Source organism: Lepus europaeus, chromosome 14, assembly GCF_033115175.1.
Source record: "Lepus europaeus isolate LE1 chromosome 14, mLepTim1.pri, whole genome shotgun sequence".
Classification (NCBI taxonomy): Eukaryota; Metazoa; Chordata; class Mammalia; order Lagomorpha; family Leporidae; genus Lepus; species Lepus europaeus.
Window position 1 is genome coordinate 75576133 of NC_084840.1, and position 24527 is coordinate 75600659.

The 24527-nt window shown below is 39.2% G+C and overlaps 2 protein-coding genes across 19 annotated transcripts in view; both read right to left on the reverse strand.

Moving 5' to 3' along the window:
- LOC133773571 (pre-mRNA 3'-end-processing factor FIP1-like) overlaps positions 1-2166 on the reverse strand; it is a 67269-nt gene extending 65103 nt beyond the window's left edge. For 15 of the 16 annotated variants that reach the window (XM_062210969.1, XM_062210973.1, XM_062210968.1 and 12 more), the window contains exon 1: positions 893-928. In XM_062210969.1, the coding sequence (XP_062066953.1) occupies positions 893-926 (34 nt within the window). In that variant the 5' untranslated portion in view covers positions 927-928. Of the gene's footprint in view, positions 1-892; positions 933-1024; positions 1070-1875 lie in introns of those variants that run through there. The other variant, XM_062210960.1, reaches the window with a different exon arrangement.
- Positions 2167-6848: 4682 nt separating this feature from the next.
- LOC133773572 (prostaglandin-E(2) 9-reductase-like) lies at positions 6849-23545 on the reverse strand. Of its 3 annotated transcripts, XM_062210979.1 has the most exons (9): positions 23422-23545; positions 18689-18856; positions 17621-17737; positions 16707-16784; positions 16152-16274; positions 13704-13813; positions 13277-13442; positions 9252-9334; positions 6849-7122 (listed from the first exon to the last, which is right to left on the reverse strand). In XM_062210979.1, exons 1-9 carry the CDS (start codon positions 23503-23505, stop codon positions 7080-7082), a joined length of 972 nt encoding a protein of 323 aa, XP_062066963.1. In that variant the 5' UTR covers positions 23506-23545; the 3' UTR covers positions 6849-7079. The 3 variants fall into 3 exon arrangements, with proteins under 3 accessions (XP_062066963.1, XP_062066964.1, XP_062066965.1); XM_062210980.1 differs by lacking the exon at positions 13277-13442; XM_062210981.1 differs by lacking the exons at positions 13277-13442; positions 13704-13813.
- Positions 23546-24527: the final 982 nt, after the last annotated feature.

A 24527-nucleotide genomic window follows, 5' to 3' on the forward strand; every position in this document is an offset into this window, starting at 1 on the left:
ACTCAGCCTGTCACTCATCAGTCCTCGGGCTGCTTCCGTTTTGTTTTTTTAAAATGCATAATGCGGCTATGACCACTGACGGACAGCTTTCTGAGCTGATACGTGTTTTCATTTCTCTAAGGTATCAACCCAGGAGTGGAACGCCTGAGTCACACAGTAACTCTGTTTAACCACTGGATCAAACTACCAGTCTACGCTCCGAAGCAGCTGCACCTCTGACAAGCCTACCAGCAGTGTGCTGGGGTTTCAGTTTTGACACAGCGTCACCAACACCTGTTTTATCTGATTCCAGCCACCCCAGGGTGTTCAGTGAGATGCTCTCCGCTTTCTGAATACAAACATTCTTTAAGGTTCCCATTTTTACCACCCTGTCCTACATTATAGGACACCAGTGCATTCGGTCAGGGTAAAGTCAGCAAGAGTATGCGTGAGTTGTTCTGAAATTTAAATTTCTACAAATGCCACACCTCCCTGATAATTTGACAGAATCAGTCTTATAACATGTTAACTTTCAACTTATATACAAAGCACTGAAGTCATAACAAGGTGCATTAGACTATCAAAAATATTAATAGCTTATAAAAGCAGTAATCTTCAGAGTTCCTCAAAACTCCTGAGGTTAAAACATCTTCCTTAGTTTAATGACTACACTGTACATTCTGCTACTGAGCTCACGGACGAGTAGTTACTTAATAGGAAAACCTAGTCAAGTCTAACTTTAAAAACCGTCCTCCGAGCTGCTACCAAGTGGAACTGGTCTAAGAGTAGGCCTTGTTGTCAGAAGAAAGTCTGACAGACTCGGCGACCTCCAAATGCTGTCAGAAGTCATTTTGACAGTTTGCTGATGGACTCACACAATGTGTGTACAAGATCAACAGGCAATTGCACTAACCTGGTATTTTCTTCTTCTGGCCTTTCAACTTCATTTTCATCTACCAAACAGAATAAACAAGCGAGTAAGTGAAGACAGCACTCTTACAGATCAGTCTCACGCAAATCTGAAGCGGTCGTCACAAGCACTAACCTAGGTCCTTGGCCAAGTCACTGTGCACGTGCACGTCCCACGGGCCTACAAACACAGCAGAGTTAGATCACCTTACAATCCCTCCACCAGATACACCCTTACGGGACACCAGACTTCACAGATACAAAGTTACACGTTCACACTACAAAGAACGTCACAGCGCCGCATCTTGACAGAGGAGCAATTTTTTTTAAGACGTTTATTCCAGTTAGGTCACTGAGGAGCTGCCTGGTGCCCAATGGACACCTTTACTATGCGACGCTGGAAACCATCAAGAATGTACGTTTTAGGAAAGCAAAAGATACAAACTTTCAAACCTCGCGAAACAGACGTGGGGCCCTGTGGCTCCACTAAAGTTAAACAATCCCGATGTCAAGTCACCTTGCAAGAAGCAAGCACAAGAGAAAAACAGATTAACACTGAACAAGGTAGGCCAAAAAGGGCCACGCGGTGCTTCCACAACGTGAGTTAATGGGTCCCTAAAAAAAAACGCACAACGTCAGCTTACACGGAGACGTCAGGGGTTTCTTTACGGGCCACAACCTGGGTCTCCGAGTTGACTTTAGAAGCAGGACCCCGCCAGCGAGGCGCGCCGGCAGGTGCACCCCGCACACGGCAGACGGCAGCGTCTCCGCACCGCCTTTACTCAGCCAGACTTGCACAGCGGCTGTCCCCCAGCGGCGCGAGACTCCCCGGGGGTCTCCCGGGTGGGCCCCGCAGCCAGGCCGCCGGCGACGCGGGGCCCGGGGCCGCCAGGCCTCAGTGCGGCCTCAGGCCGCGGGGGCGGCGCGGGGCCGGGCGGGCCGCCCCGGAGACCCCCGCCGAGGGACAAGGGACAGGAAGCTCCGTACCGCCATACAGCCACTCTTCCTCCTCGTCCCCTCCGGTCCCGCCGCTCAGTTCCGACACAAGGCGGTCCACCTCGCCGGCCGACATGGCCGCCCGGCCGCCCCTTCACGGCGCCAATCAACAGCCCCCAGCCAACCCCCTCCCCAGCCTCGCTGCCCCGGGGGCGCGAGAAGGGCGCGAACCCGTCGGCGAGCGAGCCAAGGAAACACGAGACGCCAATCCCGGACAGGCGGCCGCGGCGGCGGAGGCGGCCAAGGCGAGGACTTCAGCACCGGCCGCCTGCGCACGCGCAGCAGCGTCCGAGCAGCGCGGCGTCTATAGATGGCTTCGCTTCCGCGGCCGCGGCCGCGGCCCCACCCCTGGCCCGACTGCGCCTGCGCGCTGCGCGTGGCCCCGCCCCCACACAGCGTCGCGCTTGGTCTTCCGGCGTGGCTTCCGGGCGGGCAGGCGCACTGCGCCGGCGCAGCTCCCCTCCCCCGCCCTGCCTTCGCCTAGGAAGACTTCCTGTTCTCCCCTGTCTGTGATGCTTTGTCTAAAGCTTTGATTTATCTTAAAGGTTTTTGTTTATCAGCCTTAATACGCAGTTGTTACCTGTCGGTCCTCTTCTGCAAAAGAAATCATAATCCGTCCTCTAGGAATTAACGATTAATAGTCTTGAGAAATTAATTTTAATAGCCAACAAAAGCAAATTATCTTAATGACTTAGATATAAACAGACATGCCTGTGAATGAAGACGACTGCTGCCTAGGACCACAAGGTTGTTGGAAATGCCTTAATCTGAAAAGAAATGAAGTAGTAATATACTAATTCATTGTTATTATATGGACATAACAATTATATAAACATGTGGATGCTGATGAATTATACTCATAGGTACATTTATTGACATATATAAGTGATAGAACAGGCAAAATATTTTGCTGTCACATGGATATTCAAGTCTATGATTTTATTGTAAAGCTTTTTACCATTCTGAGGTAATGGAAAAAAAGAATGACCACATCCACATAGCTTATTTTAAATATTTTATATTTTTCAATATCATTACTATTAAATATTCTTGTAACTCTTTTGATGTGTGTTGAATTTTTACATTAAATTTTTATGTATGGATAGAAAACAGCTATATTATACCTATATCTATAGCTGTATCTATTTCTATATCTATCTTTCTTTCTCTTTATCTGTATATATATATATATATATATATGTGTGTGTGTGTGTGTGTGTGTGTATAGGAATTCTGTAGGTATCTTAGAACATATGCTCCATGAATAATGATTGACTACATTATACGGATACATTGCAACAACAAAAAATTCCTTAAGAAAGTAGGGGGTCTTTTTTCTGGAGTCATCAGTTTATTTCTTGACTTTTGAACATTCATGTATTTATTTGAAAGGCAGGGTTATGAGAGAGAGGAAGGAAGGGAGAGATAGAGGTAGAGAGAGATCTTTCATCTGCCTGTTCACTCCCCAATGCCTGCACTAGCCAGGGCTAGGCCAGACTAAAGCTAGGAGCCAGGAGCTTTCTCCTAATCTCCCATGTGGGTAATGGAGGGGCCAAGCTTTCCAAGACACATTAGCAAGAAGCTGGAGTAGTAGTGGAGCAACAGAGACTTGAACCAGCAACCCACATAGGATGTAGGTGTTGAAGGCAGTGTCCAAAACCCAGTACAACACAACACTGGTCCAATTTCTACGAGTGGAAAGTGGAACTAGTTGAAATATTATCTCTGTTTTATTCTGTGAAGAATTAGTCCATTTTCATTCAAACAATACAGTTCCGTATGACCTTGCAATGATCCCTGAAAAAAGTCAATTAGACAGTTCTGACTTCTTCATTACTGATTTCCCGCTGCCACAAAAGATAAGTAATTTTCATCAAAATTATTTTACCTCTGATCTCAATCCATCATGGACATAAATGTTTCATTCCCATTATATAAAACACTTATTGAGTCCTCAGTTTCCTACGCTATTTCTCTATTAGGCAAAAGTCAAAACACTCAAGGGTCTGCCACAAATACTTGAAGAAAAATTTTGATACATTCTGAAAGTGAAGATGCTAAATCTCGCATGAAGAATACATGTGGACTTTTAAAAAATAAAAGCAAAAAGATGACTTCAAACTTGCAAGTGGTATAAAGAGAAAGGCATATTCAAAAATTATGAAGGATGGCAAAATTGAAGTAGAAAACATAGCGGCCTGCGCTGCGGCTCAATAAGCTAATCCTCTGCCTTGTGGCGCTGGCACACCGGTTCTAGTCCCAGTCGGGGCGCCGGATTCTGTCCCGGTTGCCCCTCTTCCAGGCCAGCTCTCTGCTGTGGCCCGGGAGTGCAGTGGAGGATGGCCCAAGTGCTTGGGCCCTGCACCCCATGGGAGACCAGGATAAGCACCTGGCTCCTGGCTTCAGATCAGCGCAGTGTGCCGGCTGCAGCGGCCATTGGAGGGTGAACCAACGGCAAAGGAAGACCTTTCTCTCTGTCTCTCTCACTGTCCACTCTACCTGTCCAAAAAAAAAAAAAAAAAAATAGCAAGGCTGACGCCTCAGCTCACTTGGCTAATCCCCCGCCTGCGGCGCCAGCACCCTGGGTTCGAGTCCCAGTTGTGGTGCCGGTTCTGTCCCTGTTGCTCCCCTTCCAGTCCAGCTCTCTGCTGTGGCCCGGGAAGGCAGTGGAGGATGGCCCAAGTGCTTGGGCCCTGCACCTGCATGGCAGACCAGGAGGAAGCACCTGGCTCCTGACTTTGGATCGGCACAGCGCACCGGCCGTAGCAGCCATTTGGGGGGTGAACCAATGGAAAAGGAAGACCTTTCTCTCTGTCTCTCTCTCTCTCACTGTCTAACTCTGCCTGTCAAAAAAAAAAACACATAGCAAATTGATTATGAGATTTTGTTTGAGGCTTTTATAAGATGTGCATTATAGGCACACATGGAGATTAAGTAGAAATTGCACAACATGGGTTTAAGCTCAAATGCTAAGCTCAAGATTTGGATTTGACGTTTATTGACAACTGATGATATTTAAAGTGGTGAGAATATCCATGGTCATAAAGGACTTGAGAAGACAGAAAAGTGTCCAGAAGTGACTTAGGGCATTTCAAGTTCACAGTTTACATTAATTCAAGGGTGAATCATTTGCAGAAAGACTGAGATGCACATTTTGGTAGGCTATGTCTCAGCTAAAGAGAATGGCTTGGGAAAGCCTGTTTGACAGCAAAAGGGTAACCACAGGAACAAAAAGAGTTAATAAGGGCTTACATTTCTGAAGGTGTATACAGGACATGAAAATTGTCATTCTCTGAGTTTCTTGATTAGTAGTCCATGACATTGTCTCAACCTTTGAAGAAAGTTCTTTAAAATGAGATACAGATACTGTTGTGATTGTTTAATTATCCTTATATCACTGAAGGCTATGAAAGGTAATTCTAAGACTTTGTAAAAATGTTTTGAGAAGAGAACACATTTAAACAAATAGTAGAAACTTTTCTTTAAGAGTATAGATAGGGGCTAAATTTAATAATAAAATCTCAATGTCAATTCACTCATATGCATTATTTTTGTATTCTGTATGTTAGTTACCACAAATAAGAGAAAATATATATTTGCCTTTTTCGGACTGCCTTATTTCACTATGCATAATGGTCTCCAATTGCATCCAATTTGTTGCAGAAGTCAGATGTTTGTTCTTTTTCACGGCTTGGGAGTCTACCATTGTGGATGTATATTGTAATGTCTTTATCCAGTAATCCGTTTTTGGACATCTGTGTTGAATTCACATCTTTGCTATTGTGAGTTGAGCTGCTATAAACATGGGGTACAGATACCTCTCACATGCTGATTTCATTTCCTTTGGGTAAATTCCCAGCAGTGGAATTTCTTGGTCATATGATAGTTCTATGTTTAGATTCCTGAGGAATCTCCATGCTGTCTTTCATAATGGTTGTACTAGTATACATTCCCATCAACAGTTTGTTTGTTTATTTATTTATTTATTTATTTATTTATTTATTTTGACAGGCAGAGTGGATAGTGAGAGAGAGAGAGAGAGACAGAGAGAAAGGTCTTCCTTTTTGCCATTGGTTCACCCTCCAATGGCCACTGCGGCCGGCGCATCTCGCTGATCCGAAGCCAGGAGCCAGGTGCTTCTCCTGGTCTCCCATGGGGGTGCAGGGCCCAAGCACTTGGGCCATCCTCCACTGCCTTCCCGGGCCACAGCAGAGAGCTGGCCTGGAAGAGGGGCAACCGGGACAGAATCCGGCGCCCCAACCGGGACTAGAACCCAGTGTGCCGGCGCCGCAAGGCAGAGGATTAGCCTGTTAAGCCATGGCGCCGGCCCCATCAACAGTTTATAGGTACCAGTTCCCTTTTGTCGGCAGCAGCATCTGTTATTTTTATTTATTTATTTTTGGATGATAGCCATTCTGAGTAGGGTGAAATGAAACTTCATTGTGGCTTTTATTTACATTTCCCAGATGGCTTCTGATCCTACCTTTTATTTGAAGACAATGACAAAAAAAAAGACTTTTGTCAGCCTTTGCAAGTAGAGACCTGTTTACTTTCCACTTCCTCATCTCTCTCACTCCTGACTCCTAAGCACTCTTCTTGGCTAAATCCCCTTGATTCCCACTTCCTTCAACTTAACATCCCCCCAAAGATACCAAATACCACAGTATCTGCAGCTATGATCCATTAGCTTATAGAAGGGATCTCTGGACTCTTATTCATCTTTGCATTATTTCCATGCTTTATGGGATTTATACAGTGAGTTTTCTTGTTCCTGGAAGCATTGGAGAAGCCATGTATGAAAAGTTTTGTTAACTGCTCTACAGACTGACAGTGCTTCACACATGAATCCCAACAACATCAGTGGACTATCTGTTATCATCTCTCACCACAGTCCACAGACTTCTAGGAAAATCAGTTTGAGGGACTAATGAATCAGAATGAAAGAAAGCAGGCAAGTAATAAAATCAGTGGTAGGTAAAAGTCTTTAATACAACAAGATTATATTATTTTCTGTAATAACAAGAATTTGTAGCCATGACCTTATACCCAGTAGATACAGCTCCAGCTGAGGGTCAGTTGCTAAGCAGCATAGATTAACCAGAAGAGAATTGCCCAGTTACCAGCATCTGAGATGTCTCCTGTCCCATGACACATGTGGGAGAACTTGTAGTAGAATCATGAAAAAGGTCTCCACGTTAATATTCATCAGAATATGGGTAATTTGGATGTTCAATAAAGCTAAAATGAGAAAAATGCACATTCTATACTCTGTGACCACATTTCTAGAATACTAAATAAGTGGTTTCTGTGATGCTACCATTATAGAAAAATAAAATGTTTGTTTTCATACTGGTTTTATTATCCAACTTATATTCATGAGCATGACTTTATGGTAAATATATTTAATCATACTCAAAGTTTTCAAATTATATTTCTTTACTTGGAACTTAGCATACATTTCATACACAATAAAAAATTCAAACATCTCTCACATAGCTGCATCTGTAAATTATGAAAGCCATACACAGTGCTATCTTACATCATATTTTCAAGGATAATAGAAACATATTTGAACATACTGTTCAATACTAAAAAGAGTTCACAGGTTATAGGTTACTGCTAGCAATTTGACATCATTTGTATTAATTCTTCAATTATTTACTTACAGTCCATCATGCATAGCTTAATATATGATAAAATGAATTTTATTGATGAGACAGTGTTCAGTGTCCAAATGCTTCCTGTATTATTTGCATATTTCTATATTTTCCTAACTACTTAAGATATAAAGTGGCAACACACTCAATACTTATTAAAAATGTTTATGGGTGTAGGAATCATACATTGCTTGCCACTGTCTTTGCCACTCTCCTAAACTTTCCATTATGTCTCTGCTATAGTTTTCAATTTTTATAGTAATCAAATATTAAAATTATAACACATCTACCAATTTTGAATATGTACATTTTGCAATACATTAAACTTTTTTATTCATTTTTATCTTTATTTCTACCACAAAATTAGATTCTTTAGGTGGAATTAATAGAAATTCCTTACTATAAACATTTATAGAAATTTTGTTTATTGGACAAAGGAGAGAAAAGATATTTCACTGGCTATATTCTCTTTCATTTTTATTTTTATTACTCCATTTTGATCCTTATTTTGAGATCTACCTTTAAGAATTCATCCTCTGCATAGAGATTTCCATATGTCAGAAAATCATACCCAATGTTTCTATTAACTTTGTAAGGTCAGCCTTTGTAAAGGTGAATGAAGGATTTGAGTCCTTAACAAACACACAGTGAAAAGGAAGGGGAAAATATCAAACTAGAAATACATTATTTTACAAGTCTGTAATGGATAATTCCATACAAAGGGATATGTATTTCTGCATAAGGACATTATAAATACTAATCTGTATACTTATTGAACAGGTTTGCATTAGTATTACTTTCTATACTTATTATTAGGTAGATATTTATGCATAAAAGATCAAGGGTGTTATTGAGAGTAATCCAAAAATTAAAAAAGCTCTCATGAAACAAATTAATGTCTCAAGGCTTCTTTCCATCCATTCTTGAAGCTATATTTGAAATGGATATCATCAAACCTAAGGTTCATTGGGTATTTCTTTAGGCATTACCCAATCTAATAGATTTATTTTCTTTATGATTTCATTGTTAGTATGATGTATTGAAATTCATCACCAAATAAATTTTACTTTAATGTATAAGCACTCATTCTTCTGTTTTCTTCCTGGAAAAGGTTTTTTATGAGTAAACTTTCAAGACTTCTGAAATTAGTACTGCTTTCTTTCAAAAATACAGGTGAAGCTTATTTCCTTAATTTATAAGTTCTTACATGCACATGTTTAGGGAAGAGAATGATGTCAAACAAGCTTACTAACATAAATAGGAAGCAAGTCCCTTGTATTTTAGTATCAGCTAAATTTTTCCAGTCTCTCCAAGATTCAAGGCTATTTTATCCAGAAAAACTGTCAAGCACAAGTCAATTATGAATGAATGTGGGGACTCTTGTTGTACATTACAGTTACTGACATTACTTATTAACTTACATGTCTAAAATCGTGGAAGGCAAATTATCTTAATGACTTAGATATAAACAGACATGCCTGTGAATGAAGACGACTGCTGCCTAGGACCACAAGGTTGTTGGAAATGCCTTAATCTGATAAGAATTGAAGTTTGAGAGAAGTATGTGTCATTTTACAAACACTGAATTAGGCTACATTGGTGATTCCCATAGTGCATGTTCATAGATAGTAGGGCAATAAAAGCTAATGCCTTTCCTACACTCCTCATCAGAAAATAAATGGAGGCAACAAATTTATGAAAGCCACTTACATATCAGCAGAATAATAACGCAGATTTTTGTTCAGGCCATCCAGAGTTTTCATGTCCTCTGAAGACAATTGAAATTCAAACACCTGTTAGAGAAGTATATAATATTTGGTTATTTTTATACTGAATATTTGCCAATCTGGAAAATCCTGAAAAGTTTCCAAACATTTTGAGACATGAAGCAAATCATTCTTCAATAAACACTGGGTGTTGGGTGGAATGTAAACTAGTATGGAAATTCCTCAGAAATTTGAAAATATTTCTACTACTCACCCAACCATCCCGTTCCTGGACATTTAACCAAGAGAAATTAAATCAGCTTATGAAGTGTCATTTGAATCTCCATGTTTACACACTTCAATTCACATTAGCTAAGATATGAGATCAACCCATATGTCCATCATCTGATAACTGGATAAAAAATTCTGGTTTATATACACAACGAAGTAATACTCAGCTATAAAAGAAGGAAATTCTGTTTTTCCAACAGAGTGGAAGCAACCGAGGAGAATTATGCTTAATGAAATAAGTGATACCCTAAAAGACAAATATATGTTTTCTCTGATTTGTGGTAGTTAACATATAGAATGCACACATGCAAGCCGGCGCCGTGGCTCCACAGGCTAATCCTCCACCTAGCAGCGCCAGCACACTGGGTTCTAGTCCCGGTCGGGGCTCCGGATTCTGTCCCGGTTGTCCCTGTTCCAGGCCATCTCTCTGCTATGGCCTGGGAGTGCAGTGGAGGATGGCCCAAGTGCTTGGGCCCTGCACCCCACGGGAGACCAGGATAAGCACCTGGCTCCTGCCTTCGGATCAGCGCGGTGTGCCGGCCGCAGCGTGGCGGCCATTGGAGGGTGAACCAATGGCAAAGGAAGACCTTTCTCTCTGTCTCTCTCTCACTGTCCACTCTGCCTGTCAAAAAAAAATCTAGAATGCACACATGTAAACACCCACACAAACACAACTGAATGTAGAAGGGTGAAATTGACATCCTATGATTTGATTATTCTTTATAGCTCTTGTGTATATTCCTGTGGAACAGTCCTTCAATTTTTTTACTTATTGAACACAATATTTAGTTGAGCATTAACTCTGTGGTTATAAAATCAATTGAATTAATGCTATCAAAAATTAAAAGAATAACGAAAGGAAGATGGAGAGAAGGACCAAAGGAGGTAAGGAGGTATCAATTTGTCTTAGAATTGTGTCTATGAAATATATACTTTCTGTTGTCTTTATGTTAATCATAAAAATTTTAAAATAATAGTAACTGTTAATATTATTTAAAATAATAATAATGACTCTTCTGTGTGAGGAGTTGGTTTTGTTGCAGAAGGTTAATCAGCCACCTGCAATGCAGTCATGTCTTCTCAGAACCAATTGAAGTTCTAGCTGTTCCACTTCTGATACAGGTTCCTACCATGGGCTTGGGAAAACAATGGAGGAAGGCAAAAGTGCTTGTACCCCTCCACCCATGTGGGAATCTCAGATCTTGTTCCAGGCTCCTGGCTTCAGCATGACACAGGCCAAGTGTTGTGACCCTGGTGAGTGAATCAGCCAATGGCCAATGGAAGATTCTCTCTCTCACTCTCTCTCTCTCTTTCTCTCTCCCTCCCCTTCCCTTCTTTCTCTGTATCTTTGCCTTTCAAGTGAATAAATAAAAACTTTAAAAAAAACATCAGTGAAAAATAAATAAAAGTGCACTACTAGCTATAATATATTAAAACCACACAACATTAAAGATAAAAAGAGATCTCAAGATTAGCTGTGCTGTAGAAGGAAGCTGACATTACTTAAAGAAGATAGGGCCATGTACTTACAAGGTCTAGAAAATTCTAAAGGCAAACATTGAAGTATATAAGATTATTTAGTAAAGATCCTTGATACAGTCACCTGTTTATATCCCATCAGTGAATAAAGAAAACAACAGAAAATTTTGATAATTTGAAAAAGAAAAAGGTATTTTTAAAAATTCTCTTGTAATTAATGGAGAGTTTCAATTCAATATTAAACAACAGCTTAAAGTCATATTCTATGTGGAAAGTAAAAGTCCTTACAAATTTTGTATAACAGTTAACTTAATTCAATGAAGAGTAACTGAGATATTTTAAATATGAGGTATTAGTAAATGTTTTACCATACTGGAAAACAGAGCTTTATTTTGTAACTCTACAGAAATAAAAACATTCTCTTGAGGAGAGGAGTGAATTCAGATATGTATTTGCAGAGTGAGGAGAGGATCATTGATGTGTCAGAATTACACAGTGACAGAATGAGTGAGAGACAGAGTAAGAGAAAGACAGAGATCTCTCATCTACCAGTTTACTCTCAAATGTCTGCAAGAATCAACATGGGGGGAGAGAAGTCAGCACCATGGAAATCAATTTAGATCTTTAACAATTTAGATCTCTAAGGGGTATATGCATCCAAGCACAAGGACATAACTTGTTGATTCCCATGGGGGTGCACTAACAGCAAGATAGAAGCAGGGCTGGGGCTCAAATCCAGGCATTTCAGTATGCTAAGCAATGAACCAAATTCTTAATCTTGATATTCTTTCTGAAAGTATATATGCATGTCAGTGGACTCTTACATATATTTCACATGGTATTTTAAAAACACCAGTTGAATTAATAACCAAATTTAGAAAGACCATAATGTTTTATAGATAATGTAGTAAAATATTATCCTGTCCCCAAAACACTTGGATCAGCCACAAAAATATAAATATACAAAAGTACAAATTTTTGTCATGAAAATATACCATAAAGAGAATACAGTTTGTCAAAACGTGTTGCAAAAGGTTTACTTATTTATTTGAAAGACATAGTTTCAGATAGAAGGAGAGAGAGAGTTATTCCAACTGCTGACTCACTCCCCAAATTGCCACAACAGCTGAGGCTGAGCCAGACTGATGCAAAGCTAGGGGATTCATACTAATCTCCCATTTGGTGGTAAGAGCCCAAACACCCTTGCAATCCTCCACTGCTATCCTAGGCACATCATCAGGGAGCTGGATCAGAGAGAAGAACTAGAATTGGCTTCCATATGGGATGCTGGAGTTGCTGGCAGCAGCTTGACCTGCTGTACCACACTGCACCCTAAGAAAAATTTTGACAAATAGATCTCGATATAAAATTAAAGTCCAGAATACATAAACATGCTAGATTGAGTAGGGAACTATCTCCCAATACTTCACTTTGCTAGGCTCCATACCCCTTGGCTCCATTAACTATTATGCAAAAATTGTAGTGTGGCCTGGTTTGTTCAATAGTCATAGAACTTGTCAGAAGCAATTGCTAGAGAGTTCTGAGAAGGCTTTGCCAGTATGCAATCAGTGACTTTGGATTGTGCCATGTAATGAAGAGAGACCTAGGAAACTTAGCTGTAGGATGAAAAAGTACATGGAGGAGCACTGAGGCATCCCATGCAATGCTCATTTAACATCATAAAGGGAGCTGCTTCGTTTACAATTCCTGAGGGAGTGGATTACAAGAACATGAGAGAGCTCAATACAATGCAAGGTGGATGAGTTCAGGCTGACCCTAGGCTAATTCACAATTCATGTAAGGATGTTAAATTGGTTACAATCATCTGTTCAGAAGGTATTTTTTATTTTACAACTACATAATAATGGTAAAATAATGGTTTCTTAATTGAAAACACAGACACAGTCAATATATTTATATGGTGCTTCACTAGATAGGAAAACCAATGTGAAAACAATATGAATATTAAGCTATATGAATTCTAAAATTGCAAAAAATATAATGTATAAACCAAAAATCACCTCACAAAATGCCCTAATTTCAAAAAATGAAGATGTCTTCTGTATAAGGCTATAGAGTAAACTTCCAATTAGTGCTGAAAACCTGTTCTGTGTTTTCTGTTCAATCATAATTATCTCTATCATTATGTCTAGAAATATACAGAAGTCTTGAATACATGGGCAGGCTTGGTGAAAGATGTCTTGACATCTTCCAAAGAGAAACAAATCCCAAGGACACGGAGCCCCACATGCCCATCACCTGAATGTTCTCTTTGATCTCCTTCTCTATGAAACTCTTGGCCAGGACCACAACCCCACGCTGCAGCTGGCAGTGAAGGGCAATCAGGGCTGGACTTCGCTGGTGCTTTTTTGCCAGGGCACAGATGACTGGGTCTTCCAGGAGAACTGGGGAGCTCTGGTCCACCCTGCAAGGAGCAGGAGAAAAACTGACCTCCTGATGCTGAGCATTCAGTTTGATAAAAGGTTTCCAGAACAAACTGGAGGCCTACCCTAGACCAGCGCTTCTCAAAGGTGGCCTCTGGGCCAGCGGTGTTATTAGTATCAGCTGAGCTGTTTTACAAATATAGATCATCCCCCTCTTTGAGCCAGTTGAGACTAACTCTATAAAACTAAGTGTCATATTTCATCAACAGTGGATTTTATGTCATGTTTCATTTTCCTTTTACCATTTTGGATCTCGACTTGATCCCAGAGCACCATAGGCAACCAGGACAATGTCTTTGGACTTGCAAAAATCCAGCAGTTTGCTCTGATTGAGATATGGATGGCATTCCACCTGTGGATAGACAAGTTTGAAAAATATCAGAGTATATGGGGAAACTTAAAAAGTAAAAGTAGCTGAATATGGAAATGAGACATGGAAATTTAAACTCAAAATATCATCAAGTAGGATTTTACATTTTGCTATAAAGACTTTATTTTATTTGAAAAGCAGAGAGAAAGAGAAAAACAGATAGAAAGGGAGAGACCAACAGAGAGAGGGAGAGATAAAGAGATTCTTAATTGTGCAAATGTCAAGTAAAAATAAAAATGTATAGTTAAAACGCAAATAACTTTGCAAACCCCAAAATAATAATCAGTTAAGACAAAAATCATCCATTAATGATCATCTATTATGTAAAACATGTTCAGTTGTATTACACCCTCTATTGAATATATTTACCTACCTACTAGCAATTGCAGTGGGTGAAAATATTTGTTCACAAAGGAGATGTGGCTATGACTAGCTTAAAAAAGTGACCAAAAGATGCATCACTAAACGAGGGAAAACTATCTTTCTATGCTGTCTCTTGGAATACGATTTGATGAACACAGCATTCTAGGGACATCTTCATGACGAAAACATTTAACCTTAATATATAATAAACCATCTAAACCCAACTTCTAACTTACAGAAAGTTGAAGTAGAGAAGCAAATGATTATTACAAGACAACAATCTGATGAATCTAGAACAACTGACAAAATGTGCATAGATATCACAGGAAAAAAGATTTCTGAACTTTGAAGGGGAAAAGCATGAGAAACATGACAGAATTCTATTTGTGAATTACTATTTTGTTTCTCTTTAAAGAGAAGACATCTGGGGATAATAATAAAAAATTATAGTGCTGAATGATGTTAAATGACAAGAGGTAGCAATTGCTAAGCACTTTAGATCTGATTATGAAAACTATAACTGTATGACAGTGTCTTCTATCATAGGAGGTATTTGTGAGTTCTGTAAGGATGGGAAATCACCGACACATTATATTAAGAGGTTCAGCAAAATATTGCACATATGTAATGGATATAAAATTTTATGTCCATAACTTTGGACATATGAAAAAATATAATAATCTGCGAATAGAGAAGAAAATACAAATATCAGCATTATCACAATTTTTGGATGTATGAAAGTTCCTAAAATAAAAGACTGGAATAAACCTAACACTGAAAGCCATAACAATTTTATAATTTTTTTTCTTGAAAATCAGAGTACTACATCATTACATAAGAAAATGATACATTTTATAAGTCATAATTTCATGTCAAATATTTTTACTGAGTGACTGTATGTTGTTAGATACTAACTAAGTTAGAACATAGAACAAGCTAAAAATCAATATTGTTGCACAGTTAATTTGAAGTCATTAGCAGTGTTTAGATGCAGATTAAAATGAATTCAAGGATGAGATCAGCTTAAGTTTGCTAAAATTTCCCGAGTGTGATGTGGGCCACAACAACAACACCATAAAAGGTAACTTTCTTGCTCTTCCCCAGATTTTTTTTATACTTTTCAGTAAGTTTTTCCTTTATCTAAGACTCTGTTCAAGACACCTGAAGCCGGCGCCATGGCTCAATAGGCTAATCCTCCGCCTTGCGGCGCCAGCACACCAGGTTCTAGTCCCAGTTGGGGGCGCCAGATTCTGTCCCGGTTGCCCCTCTTCCAGGCCAGCTCTCTGCTGTGGCCAGGAGTGCAGTGGAGGATGGCCCAAGTGCTTGGGCCCTGCACCCCATGGGAGACCAGGAGAAGCACCTGGCTCCTGCCTTCGGATCAGCGTGGTGCGCAGGCCACAGTGCGGCAGCCATTGGAGGGTGAACCAATGGCAAAAAGGAAGACCTTTCTCTCTGTCTCTCTCTCTCACTGTCCACTCTGCCTGTCAAAAAAAAAAAAAAAAAAAAAAAAAAAGGACACCTGAAAAAAAAAATCGATACCAAGAAGAAATAATGAATGCAAAACAAACCCTATCTTCTCCTACATTCACTCTATCTTTACTGCCCATTAGATGTTTTCATGGCCTTCTCTGCTACATACAGTGACTTCCACATCACATTCAGAGATTGATAAATCTATCTTTTCATTGAGGTCTGATTCTTGACTGCTCCTATCTTGATCATCTTCACCTCCCCAAATTCTTAAACATGTTTGAGCACTAGATTCTCCTTACCTTTAGAATAAGGCATCACCAAAAACAGACAACTTGCCCTTCCACACAGAGAGAATTTTGAGAATGCCTTGAGAATCTTCTCTCCCAAAGCATACATTGATCAGGAATCAGAGACAAGTGGACTTATCAGTGGCACAAGAAGGCAGGAATGAAAAGCAGAAGGCGAGGAGGCTGAGAGTCCTCACCTGGTTGCAGACAGGCTTGTACTTGAGCCCTGGCTTCTTCAGAATCATCTCCAACTGCCTGCGGTTGAAGTTGGACACCCCAATGGACTTGGCCAATCCTGCATCCTTGCACTTTTCCAAGGCCTGGGAGAAAATATTGTGAAGAAATACTTGCACAAATGGCTAGATTAATGTAAAAGAATCTTTACACCATTTAAAAGAACGCTGACAAGAGATTATAATGAAGCTAATGGGCATTGAATGACAAAGGAGAAAAAGTAAAGAACAGCGGGGAGATGATGACCTTAAGAAAATAAATCCCTACTTCCTCTAAAATCAGAGAAATTACTGTTCTTGAATGAAAAATTGAGCCTGCCCTCTTTGCCCCTAATCTTTCTCCAGTTCTGTCTGGCACTTCCTAGTTTTATCTTAGTCTCCCACCCTTCCAGCACATTTGCCCTTAATAATGGCATGAATTTTTGCATCCAGAAAAGCATAACCCATTCTTTTAAACTGAATTGTAATCTAATACCTCCTCTTCCAGTTTTCTCTGTACTTACTCCTCCAAGTACTTACCTCCCATGTTGCACAAATATCAACTATGTCATTTATTACTTTTCCTTGTTCATCTGCTGGGAATAGTTCCTCTCCAGGCTAGAATAGAAGCAGTCATTTTTCACTATATCATCAGATTCAGGTATGCACACCCTAGCAATACACCCAAATGTATTCAGGGTGCGAATACTAAACTTCCATAAAATATGTAGAGCAACATTTCACAGACATGTTTTTGCAATATGTTTTGCATATGAAGTGGTAATTAGAATGTCACTATGATACAGACTTCTCTTCTCATATCTATTATGTGTGTATCAATGAATAGTATTTTGAAGACCCTAATGGTGTGGCATGGATTTATATTACTTTGTGTGCTCTGTTCTTTCTTTTAGAGAAATATATCTCTTTTACTATGAAAATTATTAGTTACATGACTTTGATCCCCACCAATAATGCATTATAACCTTCACCCAGGCTACACAATTAGTGTTCCTCAACTCTTGAGAACAAGTGAATCAAACAGCATTCATTTGTGCCACAAAACATGGATCAAGAGTCTGTTATATAAAAATTGCAATACTAGAAGATGTAGATCAACTCTCAAAAATGGCCATGATTTAGAATTGCCCCAGAACCATATATGCCACCATGAAAAAGCTAAAAAAAAAAAAAAATTAATCCTGTGGTAGCGTTGTAGAAAATTACAGCTATAAAACTTTCCTAAGATTATTTAAAATCTGTAACTTACTCATGGCCTGGGCTCCTTATTTACAGAATACAATAGACTATATTGCTTAAACCATTTTGAGTGGTTTCTCTACCTATACAACAATAGGATTCAGAAAATTTTTCAGTGCCATTTATGAGTCCATGAAAACGATGGTCACACTGACAGATAACGTGAAATAAATTTGATGTTGTTAACTGCCTACCTTCAGAGCTACTGGGAAATGCATAAGGTACAGATCAACATAGTCCAATTGAAGTTTTTTCAGTGACTGCTCCAAGCCTTTTTGAACCAGTTCTGGTCGAAAGAAAGTGCACCAAAGCTGCAGGGGTTAAACAGTGGAAATTGTGCAGAATAAATACATTAGCCAAATTTCTTGGTTTCCTTCATCTAATTTTAAGATTTTTTTTCTTTTACTAGTTAAACATTGATCCATATAGAAGGAAAATGATCCTTTCCTTTTGGATTTGATAGAATGGCTGTTATCAAATTAACAATAATAGTAATAATAAAATAATGGCAAAATTGTGTAGAAAATGCTACCCTCATACATTGTTTGTAATAATGAAATTAATACAATTACATAAAATAGTGCAGACATTCTTCAAAAAACTAAAATGGACCCACCATGTGAGTCAGATATCACACTTCTTGGAGTATATCTCAGGGAAGTGAAGTCAGCTTATGAAAAACATATTTGCATTTGGATGTTTATAGCAGCCAAATTCACAAGAGCAAAAAAATGGAGCAACATAAATATACATCAAATCAAAAGTGGATAAACAAAATCTGGTTTAAATGAATGATGAAAAATTACTTAGCCACAAAATGATTTAAATCCTGATATTTGCAACAAAATTGATGAATTTGAGGTTCATTATATGAAGAAATATAAGCCCAACACAGCAAGACAACTGCCAGTGTTTTTCATCACTGAATTTTACCACGGACATCACAATATACCTTGACCTCTTCAATATATGATCATTGCTATGGAACACACACTTTGTGATATTTATGTTCATACATAAATACATAAAGAAAAAATAGTGTTATATGTGTATGCAGATGTCTACACTGGAAGCAAATATGGCAGAACATTAAATATTTTTAAGAGAAAAATAAACATAAAATGTAATTAAAAGGAAAAAGTGTGATTTAAGTGTGGAAATAAGAAAAAAATCATCAACAACTAAAGACCTAATCATATAATTACCATTCCTATGATTCACACTTCATCAGTTAGCAAATTTATACATTAAATATCCAATACCTTTGAAGTGTAGAATACATCTTCTCTCTTCACAGTGCCATCAGCAATCTTGCTCCGGATGCCCAGACCTACTTCCTCTTCATTTTGGTATGCGTGAGAACAATCAATATGGCGGAATCCAACATCTATGGCAATTTTGGTAGCCTCCCCAGCTTCACTTTTAGGAACCTAGAGAAGCAGCCAAAAGTGTTATTTGACGATCCATGTGATTAAAATTAGTTCAGGCCTCACAACACTCAATTTTTTTCTCATGTCAGAATAAGTCTGCATTTGCATGGATCGATTTGCAAGAGGTAGGAAACTCAGGGACCTCCCAACTATACCAGCTTTAGTGATTTGATGGAAGGACAGAAAGGATGTAGCAAAAAATTAATTCATAAATGAAAGTTATCACAGGAGAAAATTAAATGGAATAAAATAAAGAAAAAATGCAGTGCAAGCTCCTATGCATCCCTCCCAGTGACATAAATAGAACACATTCAATTCTGTGAAAACTGAATTTGACAGCCTTTAAAATTTATCTGTAAAGAAAACTCTTTATGTAGTCTGCTTTTATAAGATTCTTCATTGAAGTTGAGATGCATAGATCCCCTCTTGTAGCCCACACACTTAATCCACTCCCTCAGCAAAAAGCAGGTATACATACAGACTACTGTCTGCACAGGCAGTGTAGCTACAGTCAACATCCAAATTAATTAACGAATGGGGGAGTATATGGGTTCTTAGATGCCATTCAGAAGTAAGACTGAAAATAGGCAATTGGTTGAATGGACAGCAGGATATTATGTTAATTCTTCTGTCTATCCTCCATTCTCCCTGAAAAATAACTAAATAAATGCTAGCAATAAAAAATGTATACTGAATGGACTGCAATGCTGTGTGGCATCACTTGGAGTTCTGGCTGCTCCACTTCTGATCTAGTTCCCTGCTAACGTTCTGGGAAAGCAGCAGAAGGTGGCCCCAGTGCACCCATGTGGGAGACTCAGATGAAGATAGAGGCCCCTTGCTTTGAACTCCCTGAGCCCAGGCTGCAGCAGCCATTTGAGAAGAGTACCAAGGGATGGAATAACTCTTGTCCATTGCTGCCTGTCTTCCTGTAACTCTGCCTTACAGATAAATCAATTTTAAGCATGTATGTTCTGGGATATATATATATATATATATATATTCCCATCAGAAATTGAATGTATGATATAAAGGGTTTTTAATATCATTGTCACCCATAAAAACAGACTATTTATTTACAGAACATAGAAACAGAGCAAAATGTAAATTTATTAGCTTCCTAACATTAGACAAAGGTTTGAAAGTACTTGTTATAGGGCAAATAGGTAAATGAAACAAAAATTGAGAGGCTGACATGTATCAAAATAATAACAGTGAAGCAGATACTAGATTCTGCTGCTTCCCAACTGATACCAGCGCTCTACTGACCCTAGGTGTGAGGGTGCTGAGACATTTACAAGAGCTAAAACTCTACCTGGTGTCCTTGATCGTTCCCTCTCCTTCATTCCACCTCACCCTGAAAAGCAACTAAGTGTTTTCAAAATACTCATCATTGTTTTCGTTAGATCTTACACAGTATAAACTAGCAGTTTAAATTTGGGGTAAACAGTCCCATGTCATACAATTACATAATCAGAGGATAATATCAGTGTGCAAGATTCCCTCTATGGTGCTCACATTTATTGAATAAGATTGTATGCCATAATTCTTTCAGTCGTGTGTTTGTTAACATAATTGAATAATTTAGTCTTGCTCTTAATAGAGTCTCCTTTTTGCCTAACATACGGTATTTTCATTCAGACAAGTTTCTCAGAGGTGAGAGTAGTATAAGGGAAAGTCTGCCCAAATCTGGTAATTAATCTGCAGTGCTTAAGACTAACCCGTGAGCAGAACACCGCTGCTCCCTTTCTATGTTCTATGGATTTCCTCTCTAGTGACAAAAATTTCCCTGCACCATTCCATATTGGAAGGAGAAAATACTTCTGGAAATAAGAAAAAATCAGAGAAACAATGGCAACTGCAAAGACCAGGCAGGTAGTCTTGTTAAGAATAAACTAAAGCGTTGTTGGTTCTGTGTTTAGCTGTCCTCCTATAGGTTCCTATGGACTTTTTCCAGCCACTTTTATTGTATTCAGTACTTTGGGATGGCTCTGTAAACAGATGAAGCCAATAATGTATTAACAGTACCAACTGAGAGAAAGTATGGTTAACTGAGGTTACTAAAAACAAAAAGCAATTCAAATCAATTGGCAATCAACACAAAGAGTTAAAGATTTTAAAAGCTATTATTAAAATTGCTATATTGGTCTATTATGCTATGTTATATGTGTGTACATATTGTATGTCCACATGGGGAAATTTTATTAAGAGTTTTATTTTAATTGGCTTATAGATAAGATTGTCCATAAACTTAAGCTGCTAAAATCAATCAAAGATACATTTTAATTTGTGTGACCTGAATCTGTGTATCATATGTTTTAAACTTGTTGGTAGAAAGAAACTAAAAACATTTTATATGGTTGTGCTTAAGTTTACTGGTTAAACAAGCTACACCATGTTCGATATTTGAGAGGTGTTTTCAAATACATGATTCTTAAAATTTATAGAAGGCATTGGACCTTCTGGTAAGTGTTTTCTTAAGTTGTTATCTAATGGTTGAAACTGCTAAGTATTGATGTGATATTGCTATTGTCAGCAAGCGATCTAGGACTTGCTCCCTCATTTCTCTATTCTAAGCCCAACTTGTTCTTTCATTTCTCTATTCTCCTCAAGGTAGGAAACTAATTCTATTATGAAGGAATCTGTAGGACGCACAATTTAATCTTTAGACCTTATAAAAGAGATGGCTAACATTTTTCTGTAATAGCATAGCCAAAATAAGAACTTAAATAATAATCTCATAGCTAGATTCACTTCGCCATCAGCCAAGTATACAGTAAGTAGAAAAAACCTCCCTTTCAGACCAAAGGGAAAGAAAGTTTTAAAGTGAGAATATAATTTTCCTCATGGGCATTGTCTACCTTAGAAAAACTACTACAGAACATGCCTGTGACTATAGACTTGTACTTCAGGCCACTGAAGATTAGAGATGGGAAACGGGCACTCCCTTGACTTGCATCCTCTGGTCTGCTTTAACACAAACCAGGAGGAAAAGAAAGCTCGGCATCAGAAGCAATGGGTGGCAGGCCTATTAATGGCTGATCTGTACAGTGATCTGCCCTCAAGGAGACCCAATAGGCCAGTCCATGCAGTGGCTTTCAATGTGGTAAGCCTGGGCTTCAGCAGAAGTCAGCTTGTGAAGAGCCCTGGCAGCTCTGCCAAGAGTTGGATCACTGGAAATGGACCTGCCCTGGAGTCGAAGGATGCCCAGGTCAGAGCCACAGATCTCATTGGCTCTAAGCTGAAAAGCCCTTCACTCAGCCCAACTTCCAAAGTGACCACTGCAGCTGAGGGTATGGTCAAGTAGGGTCAGCAACATTGCAGGCAGAACTGTAAATTTCTTGTTAGAGATGCCACCTGCCTTTACCTGGCCAGCTCTCCTCCCAGGCCAGCCAAGCAATGAAAGTCAACAGAGTGCCTTCCCCTAGGAGGTTCACACCTCCCTTAGGATATACCCCATGTGAAGAGATAGATAGGTCTGGGCCTCTTAACTTACAAGGCCTAAAGCCCACCAGATTATTATCAAGCCCCTTCTATCAGGTTCTATTTGCCTCTCAATCAGAAAACTTAATTGTAGCTTAGACAGCACCTTTCTTAGCTCCTCTAATAATGACTCTGTCCTTTGTTGTAGACCCTGTCTAGCGCACTTGGGCCTCATTCCTTTGTAATCATAACCTCTACTCTACCACCAATGGCTCTACTCCCAACCTGTGTGTACTGATGGTCCTCTTCCCCACTTAATGCTGTATAATTGTTCAAACCTGGTAAATGCCACTCTTAGGATCATTGGTTACTATCCTCACTCTGTCTTTTATGACCTTGTCTAAATATGATCAGAGTCGGCAAACTTGGAAGGCTTCCATAGCCTTGGCAACTCATGACGACAGCCTAGGGTGGTTACTGGTGCCATAAACTAGAGTGTCAATTTGTTGGGTCAACAACAGGAGCCACTGTGCACTTGCTCCTCATGTGGGATCTCTGTCCTTAATGTGCTGTACATTTTGATTTAATGCTATAACTAGTACTCAAACAGTATGTTTCACTTTGTGTTTCTATGTGGGTGCAAACTGTTGAAATCTTTATACTAAATTGACCTTCTGTATATAAAGAGAATTGAAAATGAATCTTGATGCAAATGGAAGGGGAGAGGGAGCGGGAGAGGGGAGGGTTGCGGGTGGGAGGGAAGTTATGGGAGGGGGAAGCCATTGTAATCCATAAGCTGTACACTGGAAATTTATATGCATTAAATAAAAGTTAAAAAGAAAATAAAAAATAAAAAAATAAAATAAAAATTTAAAAAAAAAGAATTAGCATTTTTCTCTTTACCCAAGAGAATAGACTGAAACAGAAAGCAAAACAACTATCCAGGATCCTCAGCAGGGGACCACAGCATCTGACTGTCAGGCAGAACAAACTGTGTGACTAAGTTCAGTATTCTGCATAAAATAACTCTAGCATAGGGAACTGGAGAACTAATGAAACCTGTAGTCACACAGAAATTGTCTGCCTTCCCACCACCCTAAGTCTATTTTCTTTTGTCCCCTCAAGCACAAAGCAACTGAGATTACCGCATCGGGTGCATAGGTGCCAAGTCCCAGTGCAGGAATGGAGTGACCATCATTTAAAGCCACACGCTGATGTTTAGGATCCATTGCTTCCACTCTGCTGGCCAACCACACTCTGCTTATTTCTGCTGCCTTTGAAGGAATAACAGGAAGTCAGTACTCTAACTGCCTGGATAAAGATCTGACTTGTGGGAGGAGTGAACTTAAAGCAGTATTACACATTTAAATGCAGACTTAGAAACAGTTCACAATTTTAAATGAAAGAAAGTTTTTATTGCAGATAAAAGAAACCATTAGATTCATAATTTTTTTTTTTTACTTTTACAATCTCTCACATTTGTTGAAATCCTGCAAAGCTGTTCAGTTATTAACTTTATTACACAATAAATCATTTCACATCTGTTCTCTGTTATTTTTGTTTATTTTTGTCATGAGGAAATCCCTTCTAATCAAATTGTTTGAATAATTAGCTGTCTTACTCTACACACACAAACACACAGAGAATTAACGAAATGATTTTTGAGAACTTTCTCAACTTTTACCCTCAATGAGTGAACAGAAGATAAAACTGAGAAGTAAACACTGAGTTAATACTGAGATGACAGCTGAGTGGAAAGCCCCAGTGATTGTCCTCCACAGACACCAATTGCAACATATTCACAAACAACCCACCTTCACATGAGCCAGTAATAATACTGAAGAAACAGCACAGAAACAGCATAATCCAGCAGGGAGTACACAGACTCACTGCCAATGTGCTGTCACAATCAGCTGCTCCTACTGCCCCTGCTACAAGGTGGTAAGGCCATTTTAATGGGAATAATTTTAAAAAGTAAGAAGACACTGTAACCCCAAGCAGCACAAGAACCATGGACCCCGGCTCCAAAGAATTCTGCATTCCTAACTTGCTATAAATCCAAACTAGAAAGTCATTCCTGCATTCTTTTTTTTTTATTATTAAACTTTTATTTAATGAATATAAATTTCCAAAGTATAGCTTATGGGTTACAATGGCTTCCCCCCTCCCATAACTTCCCTCCCGCCCGCAACCCTCCCCCCTCCCGCTCCCTTTCCCCTTCCATTCATGTAAAGATTCATTTTCAATTTTC